This window comes from Cupressus sempervirens, chromosome 1 (assembly GCF_028749045.1).
Source record: "Cupressus sempervirens isolate cs-2001-9-10 chromosome 1, ASM2874904v1, whole genome shotgun sequence".
Taxonomy (NCBI): domain Eukaryota; kingdom Viridiplantae; phylum Streptophyta; class Pinopsida; order Cupressales; family Cupressaceae; genus Cupressus; species Cupressus sempervirens.
The window spans coordinates 396274218-396290541 of record NC_143118.1 but is presented as its reverse complement, the minus strand read 5'-3'; the positions used below and the strand labels follow the sequence as shown (position 1 = coordinate 396290541).

The following is a 16324-nucleotide window of genomic DNA, read 5'->3' as shown; positions in this document are numbered from 1 at the left end:
CCCATATTATGTATATTGATCATTTAAATGTTGATCTTTTTTATCCTAATTATAATCCTAAGTATAATACAAACTATAACCCTAATAAAAAATATGAACCATGATGTAAACCATTACTCTAAGCACCCAGAGTCTAAACCTAGCTACAATATTAACCATGATGTAAACCCTAATCCTAACACTAATCTTAACCCTATTAAAAATTCTAATGCCAAACATAAATGTAACCCTAAATCCTAAACCCTAATCATACTTCTGAACACTAACCCTAACCATAATCCTAACATTGATTGTGATATAAAATCTAACCCTATCCATAATTCTAATCATAATATTAACCTTAAATCATGAGTCCTAATCCCACTCCTAACCCTAAACCCTAACTCTAATTAAAAATCTCAACCTAACCATAACTCTAACCTTAACCCTAACCCTAACCCTAATATTAAAATAACCATGATGTAAACACTCACACTAATCATAAACTTAATACACTAACCCTAATCTTAACCCTAATCCTAACCCTAATCAAAACTCTTACCTTAGCCAAATTGTTAACCATAACTTAAACCCTAACACTGATCATAATCATAACCTTAAATCCTAAACCCTAATCGCAATCCTAATTACAAACCCTTACCCTGATTAAAACCTTATTCCTAACTATAATATTAATGTTAACCCTAATCTTAATCAAAACCCTAACTTTACCAAAAATACTAACCATGGTGTAAAACATAATCCTAACCATAAGTCTTATCATAACCCTAACCCTAACCATATTACCAACCAAGATGTAAACTCTTACCTTAACTATAAACCCCAAACACTTATCCCTATCCTAATTATAAATATTATTTCCTAATTGTAAATCTAATCAAAGTCCTCACTCTAACCATATCTAAACACTAACAATAGTTCTAATCATAATCATAAGTCTAACCCTAAACTCCAACCAAAATACAAACCCTAACCATAATAATAAACATGGTGTAAACCTTTACGTTAACTCTAACCCTAAATCTAATCCTAACCTTAATTCTATCCTAACCTTAATAAAGACCCTAACCCAAACCATGATGTTAACCCTGACCCTAAATCCAAGACACTAATCTTGATCCTAAATATAAAACCTAACCTTGATTCGAACCGTAATCTCAACCCCTTATCAAAATTGTAATCTTGATTATACTCTTAATCCTATATAGTAAACTCTAAATCCTAAACTAAACTCTAAACCATAACCGTAATCAAAATTCTAATGATAATTTTAATCGTGATGTAAACCCACTCCTACCTATAATCTTAATATTATATAATTATATAATAATTTATTTAATATTTTCAAGTTTTTGAATTAAAAGCAACCAAAACTAGGGGGTTGGCCTATAAATAGTCAAACTGGCCTACTACCAGTAGAATACCAACAACCAAAACTACCCCTACCACTTAGAATACAAAAACATATAGTTCAGAAACATAATTAAAAGAGTATCAATAGGCCTAACATACAAATTGCCTGTATTAAAACTAGAAAAGCTACGTAAATATATAAACAAAGGCATAAAAACCTTAAACTTAGCCAAGTTCGGCAACCAATAGATAAAGAACATAAAAAACCAGAAGAAGAAAGCCATCAAGGCTTCTTAGCCTCTTTCCTCCCCAGGAGGATGTTTGCCCAATCTTCCACGAGGAAGTCAAATAGTAATTTAGAGTCCTCCTTTGGTGAATCTCACTCCATATCTTTGAGCAGGTGAAGTGTGGTGGCAGTTGCATGTGTCACTTTGACAGTGAACTTTGTCAAAAGATGCATCCTTTCTTCCAACACATGAATTCTTTGCCACACCTCATTGCTAGTCATCTTCTTAATGTCCATGTTGACCTTATGCATGTTGCTAGGAATGTCATCCACCTACACCAAAGTGACATCCTACACATTCAAGGGGTTAGCATTATCCTTGGGAGGAACCTTAATAGGGGAGGAAATCATTATGGGGGAGGGCACACTATCCATCGTATTAGGGAATTGGTCCTGGGTTAAATCCACACACCCCAACCCAATGGTGGCCGAAACATGCGACACCTCTTTCTTCTCCTTCATCCCTCCTCCTGAGCCAGACCTTGAGGAATCCAAAACCTCCTGTTCCTCCTCCATTCTCTCCTCCCCAAAATTTGATGCCTTCTCTTTCATCCTTCATTTGGGATGGCTCGTGTCCTCCAAATCTGAATCCTCCTCTTACAAGGCCCCAACTTTTAGCTTCCTCATAGCATTAGACTTAGCTAACCTCCTCAACCTCCTCCTACCCCCTCTCCCCTCATCCTCCAACTCCTCTGATTCCTTCTCTTTCCTTTTATCTTCTCTCCCTTTCTTTCCCGAGGGGTTGGGATTCAATTCAACAGGGGACCCACTAGGTGAAGGCTGTGGAGAAGGGGCATTGGGGCTCGTGATCCTAAGGGGAACCAGATGGGGTCAGGGGTTTGGATGGGTAGGAATATCAATTTCTACAATCCTAAGGGGAACTAGGGCTAGGTGAAATTGATACGACCAGAACATTAACCCTTGGTGTAAAATGGTATAATTAACACCCTTCCTCATTTTTTCCTTAACATCAGTTATCGAATCCACTAAATCATGCAACAGAAAAAACGAAATGAAAAAAACATCATAGTGGTGAAAATTGTTTAAAGGAGAGGAAAGTGGTAGTAATAACAAACACCCTACCTCCCTTCTAGAGTTAAGTACTTCATCAACATCAAACAAACCTCATTCCATGGCTCAGGGAGCTTCTCCTACACAAAACCACCTCTGTGTCGAATTGGTTCTTCCTCCTCCAAGCTGTAGACTTGCCTCGTCAACCACCCTAGTCACCTTTTTCCATTTCCTTCCCTTCATTGCCAACTCCATCGCTAGGGAGATGACTTCCTTAGAGATGTGGAATGCAATTCCATTTATCCTAACTTTTTGGTCCTCCCAGGAATCAACAAGCTACAAAGAACAGTTTTTATCGTGGCCATTTAGCACCTCCATAAATGGAATGAAGCCACCTTCCTTCAGTATATACCACACCAATGACTTCCTAGCATTCTCCTCTATCATGGATGGCTCAATTCGCATAAGGTCACCACCCATCTTTGTAATTTTCCCTAAACCTCTCTTCTCCTTCCAAACCTAGAAACACTTGCTAAGGATGACTTCACACTTAGGCAGAAAAATAATATCCCTTAAGCGAACATAATGACCATTATTGCTAGTAATTATAGTAGCGTTCCTTGTAGAAATTAATGTCATGTGTCAACCACCTCTATCTTTCTCCCAATCTTTTCCATCATTCCCAATACACACTAACCATTTAAAATTTGAATCTTTTCTCATTCTAGCGTACGAGAACACGCATAAGAAAATCATTAAAAACCCTTTCATCTCAAACTTCAAAATTCTTTCTTTTTTGGGCCATGCAAATTTATTATTACCAGTACCATTTCCATCACTCCTTGCCATCTGTCTTTCATAACTTTTTCCTATTCGCCAACTCAACAGTAGGTCACAAAAATTTAAAATAATTCTCCAGCTAAGATTCATCATGCTTAATTTCTTGAGTCACTAAATCACTTACCCAATTTGGCAAGGCATTTAATTCCCTCCAACATCTTTTTCCCTTCACCTTTAGGCCTAACACCGCCATCCCATCTGCCACACTGTTTCCCTCTCGAAAGATATCATTCAAATCGAACCTGTTTAAAATAACTAATAAGTGTCTAATGTCTTTTATAACATGTTTAATGGCCCATCCTTCACTCATGTTACCTTTAATAGTTTCAATAATGATTTTCGAATCACCTTCAATCTCCACATTTCTCCATCATGCACTTATCACCAATTTTAAACCCTAATAAAGAGCCATCACTTCTGCAATATTATTAGACACTTTCCCTAGCTGTTTGGAATATGCCAACAACATCCTGGCCTTACTATACCTGACCATACCTCCTCCCACTGAACCCGCCTTTCTGGTGGCACCATCAAAATTGAGCTTGACTCAATTCACAGGTGGGGGTTTCCATCGTGTCCTTTTCTTGGCCAATAGATTGGAATTATCAGTTTCCATTATCCCCTCCTCCAAGTTCCAGCCCTTGGCCACTCTGACATCCAACAGAGGGGAACACCGATTTTCTCCACTTGCTACAACTCATATTCTCAACCATAAGTTTGTAGATCTTGTCCATGACAACCTCCTCACTTCTTTCTTTATTCCTGAACACTCTATTATTTCTCTTCTTCCAGATACCCCAACAGACATGGGGGGATAACCTTCCGCAAACTGACAAGGAGAGGGCGGGCAAAGGGGCCTTGCCAATTCTCCACAAATTGCACCAGATCCTTGTTAAACACCCAATTCACCTCTAGCTTCTGTAAAAGCCTCCCCCAAACACTAGAAACATAACTACAATGAAGGAACAAGTGAGTGATATTCTCCTTCGCCTTTCTTACACAAGTAGCAACATAACTATAAACCCCAAACACTTATCCCTATCCTAATTATAAATATTATTTCCTAATTGTAAATCTAATCAAAGTCCTCACTCTAACCATATCTAAACACTAACAATAGTTCTAATCATAATCATAAGTCTAACCCTAAACTCCAACCAAAATACAAACCCTAACCATAATAATAAACATGGTGTAAACCTTTACGTTAACTCTAACCCTAAATTTAATCATAACCCTAATTCTATCCTAACCTTAATAAAGACCCTAACCCAAACCATGATGTTAACCCTAACCCTAAATCCAAGACACTAATCTTGATCCTAAATATAAAACCTAACCTTAATTCAAACTGTAATCTCAACCCCTTATCAAAATTGTAATCTTGATTATACTCTTAATCCTAAATAGTAAACCCTAAAGCCTAAACTAAACTCTAAACCATAACCGTAATCAAAATTCTAATGATAATTTTAATCGTGATGTAAACCCACTCCTACCTATAATCTTAATATTATATAATTATATAATAATTTATTTAATATTTTCAAGTTTTTGAATTAAAAGCAGCCAAAACTAGGGGGTTGGCCTATAAATAGTCAAATTGGCCTATTACCAGTAGATTACCAACAACCAAAACTACCCCCTACCACTTAGAATATAAAAACATATAGTTCAAAAATATAACTAAAAGAGTATCAACAGGCCTAACATACAAACTGCCTGTATTAAAACTAGAAAAGCTACGTAAATATATAAACAAAGGCATAAAAACCTTAAATCTAGCCAAGTTCGGCAACCAATAGATAAACAACGTAAAAAACCAGAAGGAGAAAGCCATCAAGGCTTCTTAGCCTCTTTCCTCCCCAGGAGGATGTTTGCCCAATCTTCCATGAGGAAGTCAAACAGTAATTTGGAGTCCTCCTTTGGTGAATCTCAATCCATATCTTTGAGCAGGTGAAGTGTGGTGGTAGTTGCATGTGTCACTTTGACTGTGAACTTTGTCAAAAGACGCATCCTTTCTTCCAACGCATGAATTCTTTACCACACCTCATTGCTAGTCATCTTCTTAATGTCCATGTTGACCTTCTGCATGTTGCTAGGAATGTCATCCACCTACACCAAAGTGACATCCTACACATTCGGGGGATTAGCATTATCCTTGGGAGGAACCTTAATAGGGGAGGAAATCATTATGGGGGAGGGCATACTATCCATCGTATCAGGGAATTGGTCCTGGGTTAAATTCACACACCCCAACCCAATGGTGGCTGAAACATGCGACACCTCTTTCTCCTCCTTCATCCCTCCTCCTGAGCTAGACCATGAGGAATCCAAAACCTCCTCTTCCTCCTCCATTCTCTCCTCCCCAAAATTTGATGCCTTCTCTTTCATCCTTCATTTGGGATGACTCATGTCCTCTGAATCTGAATCCTCCTCTTACGAGGCCCCAACTTTTAGCTTCCTCATAGCATTAGACTTAGCTAACCTCCTCAACCTCCTCCTACCCCCTCTCCCCTCATCCTCCAACTCCTCTGATTCCTTCTTTTCCCTTTTATCTTCTCTCCCTTTCTTTCTCGAGGGGGTGGGATTCAATTCAACAGGGGACCCACTAGGTGAAGGCTGTGGAGAAGGGGCATTGGGGCTCGTGATCCTAAGGGGAACCAGTTGGGGTTAGGGGTTTGGATGGGTAGGAATATCAATTTCTACAATCCTAAGGGGAACTAGGGCTAGGTGAAATTGATACGACCAGAACATTAACCCTTGGCATAAAATGGTATAATTAACACCCTTCCTCATTTTTCCTTAACATCAGTTATCGAATCCACTAAATCATGCAACAAAAAAAATGAAATGAAAATAACATCATAGTGTTGAAAATTGTTTAAAGGAGAGGAAAGTGGTAGTAATAACAAACACCATACCTCCCTTCCAGAGTTAAGTACTTCATCAACATCAAACAAACCTCATTCCATGGCTCAGGGAGCTTCTCCTACATAAAACCACCTCTGTGTCGAATTGGTTCTTCCTCCTCCAAGCTGTAGACTTGCCTCATCAACCACCCTAGTCACCTTTTTCCATTTCCTTCCCTTCATTGCCAACTCCATCGCTAGGGAGATGACTTGCTTAGAGATGTGGAATGAGATTCCATTTATCCTAACTCTTTGGTCCTCCTAGGAATCAACAAACTGCAAAGAACAGTTTTTATCGTGGCCATTTAGCACCTCCATAAATGGAATGAAGCCACCTTCCTTCAGTATATACTACACCAATGACTTCCTGGCATTCTCCTCTATCATGGATGGCTCAATTCAAATAAGGTCACCACCCATCTCTGTAATTTTCCCTAAACCTCTCTTCTCCTTCCAAACCTAAAAACACTTGCTAAGGATGACTTCACACTTAGGCAGAAAAATAATATCCCTTAAGCGAACATAATGACCATTATTGCTAGTAATTATAGTAGCGTTCCTTGTAGAAATTAATGTCATGTGTCGACCACCTCTATCTGTCTCCCAATCTTTTCCATCATTCCCAATACACACTAACCATTTAAAATTTGAATCTTTTCTCATTCTAGCGTACGAGAACATGCATAAGAAAATCATTAAAAAACCTTTCATCTCAAACTTCAAAATTCTTTCTTTTTTGGGCCATGCAAATTTATTATTACCAGTACCATTTCCATCACTCCTTGCCATCTGTCTTTCATAACTTTGTCTTATTCGCCAACTCAACAGCAGGTCACAAAAATTTAAAATAATTTTCTAGCTAAGATTCATCATGCTTAATTTCTTGAGTCACTAAATCACTTACCCAATTTGGCAAGGCATTTAATTCCCTCCAACATCTTTGTCCCTTCACCTTTAGGCCTAACACCGCCTTCCCATCTGCCACACTGTTTCCCTCCCGAAAGATATGATTCAAATCGAACTTGTTTAAAATAGCTAATAAGTGTCTAATGTCTTTTATAACATATTTAATGGCCCATCCTTCACTCATGTTACCTTTAATAGTTTCAATAATGATTTTCGAATCGCCTTCAATCTCCACATTTCTCCATCATGCACTTATCACCAATTTTAAAACCTAATAAAGAGCCATCACTTTTGCAATATTATTAGACACTTTCCCTAGCTGTCTGGAATATGCCAACAACATCCTGGCCTTACTATACCTGACCATACCTCCTCCCACCGAACCCGCCTTTCTGGTGGCACCATCAAAATTGAGCTTGACTCAATTCACAGGTGGGGGTTTCCATCGTGTCCTTTTCTTGGCCAACAGATTGGAATTATCAGTTTCCATTATCCCCTCCTCCAAGTTCTAGCCCTTGGCCACTCTGACATCCAACAGCTCGGGGAACACCGATTTTCTCCACTTGCTACAACTCATATTCTCAACCATAAGTTTGTAGATTTTGTCCATGACAACCTCCTCACTTCTTTCTTTATTCCTGAACACTCTATTATTTCTCTTCTTCCAGATACCCCAACAGACATGGGGGGATAACCTTCCACAAATTGACAAGGAGAGGGTGGGCAAAGGGGCCTTGCCAATTCTCCACAAATTGCACCAGATCCTTGTTAAACACCCAATTCACCTCTAGCTTCTGTAAAAGCCTCCCCCAAACACTAGAAACATAACTACAATGAAGGAACAAGTGAGTGATATTCTCCTTCGCCTTCTTACACAAGTAGCAACAACCATGACTATACATGTCATAGAAAGAGATACCCTTCTTCAACTTCTTATTACATCTTAGAGTATATATGATTAACAATAGCCACCTCCAAAAGAATCTCTTTATATATGTTTTGTTGATTATAATAAAATACATACAACCTAGTTTTCACTCGGATAAATAAAATTCACCATACACAAGTACCCGAGGTGAAGTGAAAGATTGCCCATATGTTAATTACCTACAAAACATTTGTTTAGACTGGGAGCCAAAAAGCCTATTCATACTATCGCAAATAAATTGCCCAAATGTAAAACGGACAGAAATTAAATCGAATTAGGTTGCAACACGGCAGGGAGACAAGTTCCATCGAGGAAGATATACAAATCAAAAATTAACTCCTTCGTATATTCGATTTGAACAAAACGGCCTCTTGTAACCACGTGTACTGGGGCTAAATATACAAAATAGAAAATGAAAGGTTTCCAAAGGGTACGTAACTTTTTAACTATCACATGTTTCTTCTAATAACTATAATCCAATTTGTCCTCTCCTCATGTTGGGCGGCAGTGTAGTGTCTTCATGAACGTTTCTGAAAATAATATAAAGTGACCTCTAAAATATCAAATGCATTGTATCCGCATCTACATCACAATCAAGATACTAATTAATAGTAATTTGTATATAGAAAAGTTTTGAAGGGACTTTGGCTTTAGTATTGTTATCCATTCATTTTAAATATTCCTTATACATATATCACTCTATGTATTTGGCATATAGTTTTCATCAATAAATCCATGAAATATTTTACACAAAAAATTCAATTCAATTAGCATATAAAGATCCTAGATCATCATACATCTTTTAACGTCAAAACGAGGGCGCTAATTAAGCTCACCTTATAGTAATTGAATAATAATAAAAATGAGGTTGTAAAACTATTAATATTAAAAAAATGTCATTGGGCAACTTGAGAATCTTTGTGCTTTAGGTAGTTGGACTAAAGTTTCATGCTCACATCACTCTTAGCAAAAAGTCACTTTGGGTGATAAGACTACCCAGCAACTAACATTTATGGGCAGTTAGTTTCTCATGTGCAAATCCATTTTCGTTTGAAGTTAGCTGAAAAAATTGTGTTACTCTTTAGCTTAAAAAGTGTATATGCAAATCTAGTTTTGTTTGGAGTTAGTTGAAAAAATTGTGACTCTTTAATTTAAAAATTGTATTTGCATATGGGTTAGTTTGAGAAGGTGATTTAATTAAGTTATGTTTCGTAGAGTGAAAGTTTGGTTTAATATTTGAAATTAATAATAAATTATTAGTTCACCAATTCAAATATTTTAAATTGAAAATAAGATCTTATATTAAAAATATATTTTTATAAAAAAAAATATTAATAAAGACTATTGGGATATTTATCATAAGTAAAGTGAACAACTATTGGTACATGAACATAGCGGGAACATAACGGGTATTAGGCAAACATGTTAAAATGACACTTTTTGATCACTTTGCGCTCCATGATTCCTACAAGAAAATTGTGAATATCCAAACCTGAAACCTTAGATTTAAGCTCTTCGCTCACTTTCCACTTTAAAAATTCTAGATGGCAAGCTTAGCCTACTTAGCCTCAATAGCTAGTGGATCTTTATCCTTACACATTTAAGACATCAAGCTTTTACATTCAATATTTGAGATGATTAAATACTATAAAATAAAATAAATTATACATTGCCAAATAATTTATTACTCCCAAAATAATGGAGGAGTGCTTTATTTCCCACAAATAAGCCGTCAGTAAAATGTTTGCTTCTCCTTAAAGTGTGATGCTCCATTATTATATCCTTGACTTTAGGCCCATGCATCTTAAATTTACCCTGCATTGTAGAGATTTAATGGGTTGCGTGTAAATTGGAAAGAAGTTCAACTGACAGATTTTTTTTTGCATCTTGATGCATACAGTTGCTGTTTCAAAAATCTATTTATTGCATGCTACATCCCTCATCTATGCATTCTACTCTCTCTGTGAGCCTTAACCAATTGTTGGGTTGGGCACATAATCTTATCCATTCCTTTCCATCATGAATATGAATGTATTTGCAGTTACATTTCTGTTTGTTTTTCCTCTTCTAATATCAGCAGAGTATCAGACTGTGAAATTCAATGAGGGTTTCAACAATCTTTGGGGTCCTCAGCATGAAGCTGTCTCACAGGACCAGTCTCAGATTACCATTTGGCTTGACAGGCAGTCTGGTAGAGAGACATCTTTAGATTATGATTCCCTTTCCTTCAACTCTTTCTTTCACATTTTGCTTCAATCGATTCATATTGCTAGAAGTGTAATCTTTGAATGAATGAATGCAGGAAGTGGGTTCAAGTCTTTAAGAGCATACAAGTCTGGCTACTTCAGTGCATCCATTAAACTTCAGGCTGGCTACACTGCTGGAGTTAACACTGCCTTCTATGTAATTCTTTCTCATATTTTCCCTTCTCTTCTTTAGAGTTGGGGATGTTTCTGACAGATTTTTAGCCTTCTCAGTGATGCTCTGTTTTTCTACTTTGTAGTTTTGTTCAGTTTAAATTCTTCTAAGCATTGCTTCTTTTCAGTTTGTTTCGTCTCACTTGGGTTATGAAGGCCCAAGTGCAGAATAGAAGATATCATGCAGGATTGCAGTTTTATTTAACCTTTTTGTTTTGAGCACTTTAGCAGCAGGGGAAGGTCAGATAAGATACTGACATGTTTTGTATATTGATATTTAGCATTTCTTCTCGTGTATTAACATTAACAAAGCAGAAAACTTGTAAAGCAGGATATAGAAGAGAGTTATGTTTAGCAATAGAAGCAATCGCCAGTTTATTATACTTAATGGCATTACTTTCTGAGCTATATATATATTCCTCTGAAGCTGCAAGTTTATTTACAAGCATTTAGAAATGGATCTGCATCATGCATTTCTGTCTCAGAACTGCAACTTAGAATGCAAACTGAATGAGATTTACTCTGTAAATGCTGTGGAATGCCTATACTGAAATGATTTGGCATTTTTGCTCTAATGGATCAGGTTAGATAGGAATTGAAAAAATCCCGGCCCAAAGCTATTTGCAGCCTGATGTATGAATTTTTCTCTTAGGAATGACTAAATGATCCGAGACTTGGTAAGGCATCAAAATTTGCATCTTACATTAAGCTTCTTTTCACTTGATTGTTCAATTTTTCATGAACCAGGTCAGCTCAGAATCAAATATAGTACCTCTAGCAATGATTCAATTGTTTTCAGGCTTCTAGGAATCAAACTTTGCATCTTCCACTAAGCTACTTTGGATTGAACTGTTCAATTTCTATGGACCAGATTAGATAAGAATCCTACATAGCACAACTGAGTGAAGTATTCCTTCTAATAATGCCCTATATGATTTGAGACCTCCTAGCCTCTAGGAATCGAACTCAGCACCTTCCACTGAGCATCTCTTCTTCTTGCAGTGCCTAAATGAAACTTGCTAGGAACCCAACTTAAACCCTACCTGTTAGATTTCAGGTCGTTCAAAGTGTGTTTTTTTTTCCTCTGCACAATGATGAAATGATGCAAGATTTCTAGGAACTAAGCTTCTTCTTACTTGAATGTGATTCTCCTCTCAACAATGAGGAAATAGTCTTTAAACTTTGTCCACCATCTCATACTTGAAGAAGAACAAGAAGATTTCCACAATCTATATTGCTTCTGGATTCGATTGTGTGATTGTTCTTGCTACTTCTCTTACTTTCTCCCGATGCTCTCTCATCCTATGATGATCCCGATCCGAAATGTTAATGCATAAAATTTGATAGTTTCAATCTCATTCTTGTCAAGAAACCTAAAACTTCATATATTTGAAGTAAGATGTGGCTGGCAAATGATTTGAAAGGCATCCATTAGGGCAGTGCTTTGACCAGATGCTAGTAGAAGGCTTATTCCATGTGTAATGGTAATATGCCCATATGCATTTGCCCTGCTAAAGTAAAGCAAACCCTAAAAAACCTGGATCCTTTACTTGTTCTACTGGTTGTTTTCATTTGCAGAAAGGTCCAAATCAATCTGACCTAATTACTACACTATTTCATCATCAGTTGCTAAGCATACTGAACTTACTATATTTAGCTAGTCTGTAACTACCAGCCTTGGCAGAACAGGCCAAATTTAGAATCTCCTCCAAACTAGAAACTGCCCAAACAAAGACATTGCGAATTGGTTAAACATACCCTATCCTCTCCATTTTTAGCCAAAGTTTAGATGACCGAAAACAACATTAAATGTTTAGCGTACAGTACAACGTCATATTAAAGCAGTCAACATGCAGGCGGAATCATGGGCTCGTTAAACATCGAGCTTATTGTATCTCCCGTACGAGTCCGTACAGGGCTGTGACGAACAGATAGGATGGTTTGACCAGTATGACATGATGCCTAGTTAAGCGGCAGCATTGATGAGCATCAAATTTCAACGACCAAAGGAGTTTTGCATTGACCTTTTTCACGTATGTTCAGATTAAGGTGGCCGACAAAATAAGAGCAGTTTGGCATATTTCTATTTGATTAGGTATCGTTAGGCAAATGCTCTCATGGCTTATTCTGCCCACTTGACAGGAAAGCCTGACATTTCTTGTTTTACGAATAATAATGAAGAAACGTGCGTCAGAGCCAATTAGCCGAATCATGTGCTCTGTACAGCGACGCGTGGCATCTTATAAGGTGCTCATAACAGTGGAAATCAGATCATGCTTTTAGGGCTAGGAGATCTTTAAGTTGTTTAACCGGATGTTAAAAGTTTTTATAGAGATACATTTGATTCAAGGGACTCATCGGAAGATATTTGTAGAATGATTTTAACTTTTATGTTTTATAATATATAAAAAGAAAATTTATAAAGTTGTTTTTATTGTTTTCCAAGTAGGAACTTGCAAGAGGTAGAGAGACTAAATTTAGGTATGGTGGATTAGTTCATATTAGGGTTATTCACAATTATATCCTATGTATAATTTAGACACATTCATATCATCATAGTTATAGTTAGGTCTTGTAGCTATTGTTTGAATCACACATATAATGTTTCAACAATGAATATATATATATATATATTTGATTGAATAAAATTGTATAAAAATATTTGTAATTAGATAAGTTGTTGCATCGCATATATTTATTTATTGTAAAAATTAAAAAATAAATAAATACACACACGCGCACGCGCACACACACACACACACACACACACACACACACACACACACATTAGTGCTAAGTATACATGTGACATTAATAATCCATCAATAACTAGTTTGTATTTTGATATTCTTTTATTTACTTAATTGTTCATTTTCAATTCCTTGTTTACCTCGTCAAATTTAATTTGTATTGTGTGTCTTCTTTTCAACTTCTTGTAAAAGAGATTATTTAAAAACTATATAATTGATGGTGAGAGTATGATCCAAACTATTGATAAATTAAGTTGTTATAAAAATGATTCAATCAAATAGTATAATAGTTCTATAATCATAAACTTTAATAGCTCATATGTTTAAGGTGGAGCTTATTTTTTCATTGCTTTAATATCTAAAATACTTTACGAGTTCAATTATTTTGTTTGGTTTATGAGTTTGAGCTAACTTTTTATGTGTTCGTAATTATTGGTTTGTATTGCTACCAGTTGTCAAATAACCAAGTACATCCAAATGGTCATGATGAGATAGACATAGAATTTTTGGGAACAATACCAGGAAGACCATACACTCTTCAAACCAATATCTACGTGAATTCAGGTGATGCTGGAAATGGAAGAATCGTCACTGGAAGAGAGCAACAAATTCACTTGTGGTTTGATCCAACCCAAGATTTTCATCGCTATAGCATTCTTTGGACTCCATCTCGCATTGTGTGAGTACAATTCTCCATATTATTCTTGTAGATTTTTATAACATGCATATGAATTATTGTCATAAGATTCATACTAGATGCCATAAGTGTAGTTAGACTTCCAAATAATAGTAATATGCACATGTAAGATGATAAACAAAGTATAATGCATTTAAGTGAAATATGAAATAGTGTTATTGAAATTTATGTTGCTTACCTACTTGTAGGTTTGATTTACTTTCATGTAAATATATTATTGCAGGTTTTTGGTAGATAACACCCCCATACGAAAGTACATAAGATCAAGCCCCTCCACCTTCCCAACTAGGCCCATGTGGGTGTATGGATCGATTTGGGATGCTTCCTCTTGGGCTACAGAGAATGGAAAATACAAGGTGGACTATAGATATGAGCCTTTTGTTGCAAAGTATAAAGATTTTGTTCTCATTGATTGTTCTGACAACAAGGCGAGTGCATGTTATGGAAGGGGATGAGCCCTATGGTTTAGGAACACAATTATGCCTTACTTATCATAACTATCCTATTCATGCCTATCATCATTTGTATTATAGTGTATCCACATAAGAATGTATTATTAGCTCATATGTTGGAAACTATGTAAATGGTAATATTCCTGCAAGTTGGGAATGCCAGCATGATAATAGCTTCAATGTAAAAGGAAGGAGAGAGAAGCAACTTGTTTGATGCTCCTCCCTTCCTTTTCGCTTTTGAGGTATATGGTTGAGATTTTATAATTTACTTTGTGGGTGACCTCCGCGACCTTGTTGGTTGATGTGAGGATGAAAAGTAGTAGTCATGTGTCAAAGGAAGAGTGTTACCAACCTCTAAATAAAATAAGATTATATCAAGTATTTGTAATCATTTCTCAATTCTTATGGACAATCTTGCAAAAATGTGCATTAATTATCGAATGAAATTATTTTAATAATTATTACGCTTGCAAGAGAAAAGACCTCAAACAAAAAATTATCTACGCGGACTCCTCCATAATGTGTATGCAAGATATCTACTGTAATTTGAAGGAACACAAATTGTTATTTGACATCTTATGAAAAATGTTGTGTAAGGAACACAAATTGTTATTTATGAGGAACACAAATTTTTATTTGACATCTTCTTATGAAAATGTGTATGTGTGTGTGACATTAATTTTTGGATTTATAAACTCTCTTGATTTTTCAGAAGTTTATTTTTCCCCTTGAGGATAATCATTGTATTTCTTAAGTTCTCTTTACTATGTAGCTCTTTTATAGATTGAAATCATTTTCTTTCATTTGTATTTTACTTTTTTTCAATATGAAAAATTGTTGAATGCAATATTATTCAAAATTCAAACATATAGTTCAACTTTGTTCTTTGTTCTTTCTTTGATGTTGATAAAAATTACCCATTTTAAAGCTTGTGACTAGTTATATCTTCAAATTTTCATACAAATTACAATTGATAGGGCTTGATTGGCTCTAAGTAATATTAATGGTACGACTAATTACTTTCTTTTTCTTGATAGAATATTCTAACAAGATGTAATGTAGGTTTTCAGTTTTTTTATTTTTTTATGGAGAGCTTGAGATGGTCTCCTATACTACAATATCTTAAAACAAATCTTTTGGTTTCATGGACTATGAAAGATTTTTTTATCCATTTCCCTATACAATAGTAGCTTAAAGAATTTAGAATCTACTTTTTATTTTCTTATTAATTTAGTATCATTATTTAAATTTGAATAAATAGATACTATTTTTTTTTTTTTTTTGTATTTATTTAAATATCAATACTTTTTTGAGGAATTGCTTATTACCAAGCTTTATAAATAGTCTAAGGTTAGGATTATCATTGATGATATGTTATCCATAATTGTAGCATATTACGTAGATATCGATAGAGATGTCTTTGACTAAAGGGAATCCTCTGAAGATAAATTTTAGTTGGGTTATAATCAAATTGCATAATATCAACCCAATTTTTTAAATTTTTCATGAAAACATAAAACTAGACCTCTATAAAATTACTATTTTTTCAAGTAGACATGTGACACTAGTCATGCTACACTAACAAGTCTTTCTTTAGATATTCTTTTAATTATTAATCTGTTCTTTTCAATGCCTTGTTTCCCTCCTTAAATTTTGATTACTTAAAATTTATTTCAAATTTTTGATTGAAGGGAATTCTATGAGGGTATTTCTTGCTAGATTAGTAGTTGCATGATTTTAATTTTTTTTTAATAATATATTTAAATAGATAT

The 16324-nt window shown here is 35.5% G+C and overlaps 1 protein-coding gene across 1 annotated transcript; it reads left to right on the top strand.

Moving 5' to 3' along the window:
• Positions 1-10185: 10185 nt before the first annotated feature.
• On the top strand, positions 10186-14943 carry LOC149577964 (putative xyloglucan endotransglucosylase/hydrolase protein 32). Its single transcript, XM_089826855.1, has 4 exons — positions 10186-10427; positions 10539-10639; positions 13856-14082; positions 14324-14943. Exons 1-4 carry the CDS (start codon positions 10256-10258, stop codon positions 14553-14555), a joined length of 732 nt encoding a protein of 243 aa, XP_089682981.1. The 5' UTR covers positions 10186-10255; the 3' UTR covers positions 14556-14943.
• The last annotated feature ends 1381 nt before the right edge of the window (positions 14944-16324 follow it).

Coding starts and splice junctions, on each gene's coding strand:
- LOC149577964 (XM_089826855.1), top strand. CDS start 10,256: ATGAATATGAATGTATTTGCAGTTACATTTCTGTTTGTTTTTCCTCTT. Junction 10,428..10,538: donor TTGGCTTGACAGGCAGTCTG/GTAGAGAGACAT, acceptor GAATGAATGCAG/GAAGTGGGTTCAAGTCTTTA. Junction 14,083..14,323: donor TGGACTCCATCTCGCATTGT/GTGAGTACAATT, acceptor ATATTATTGCAG/GTTTTTGGTAGATAACACCC.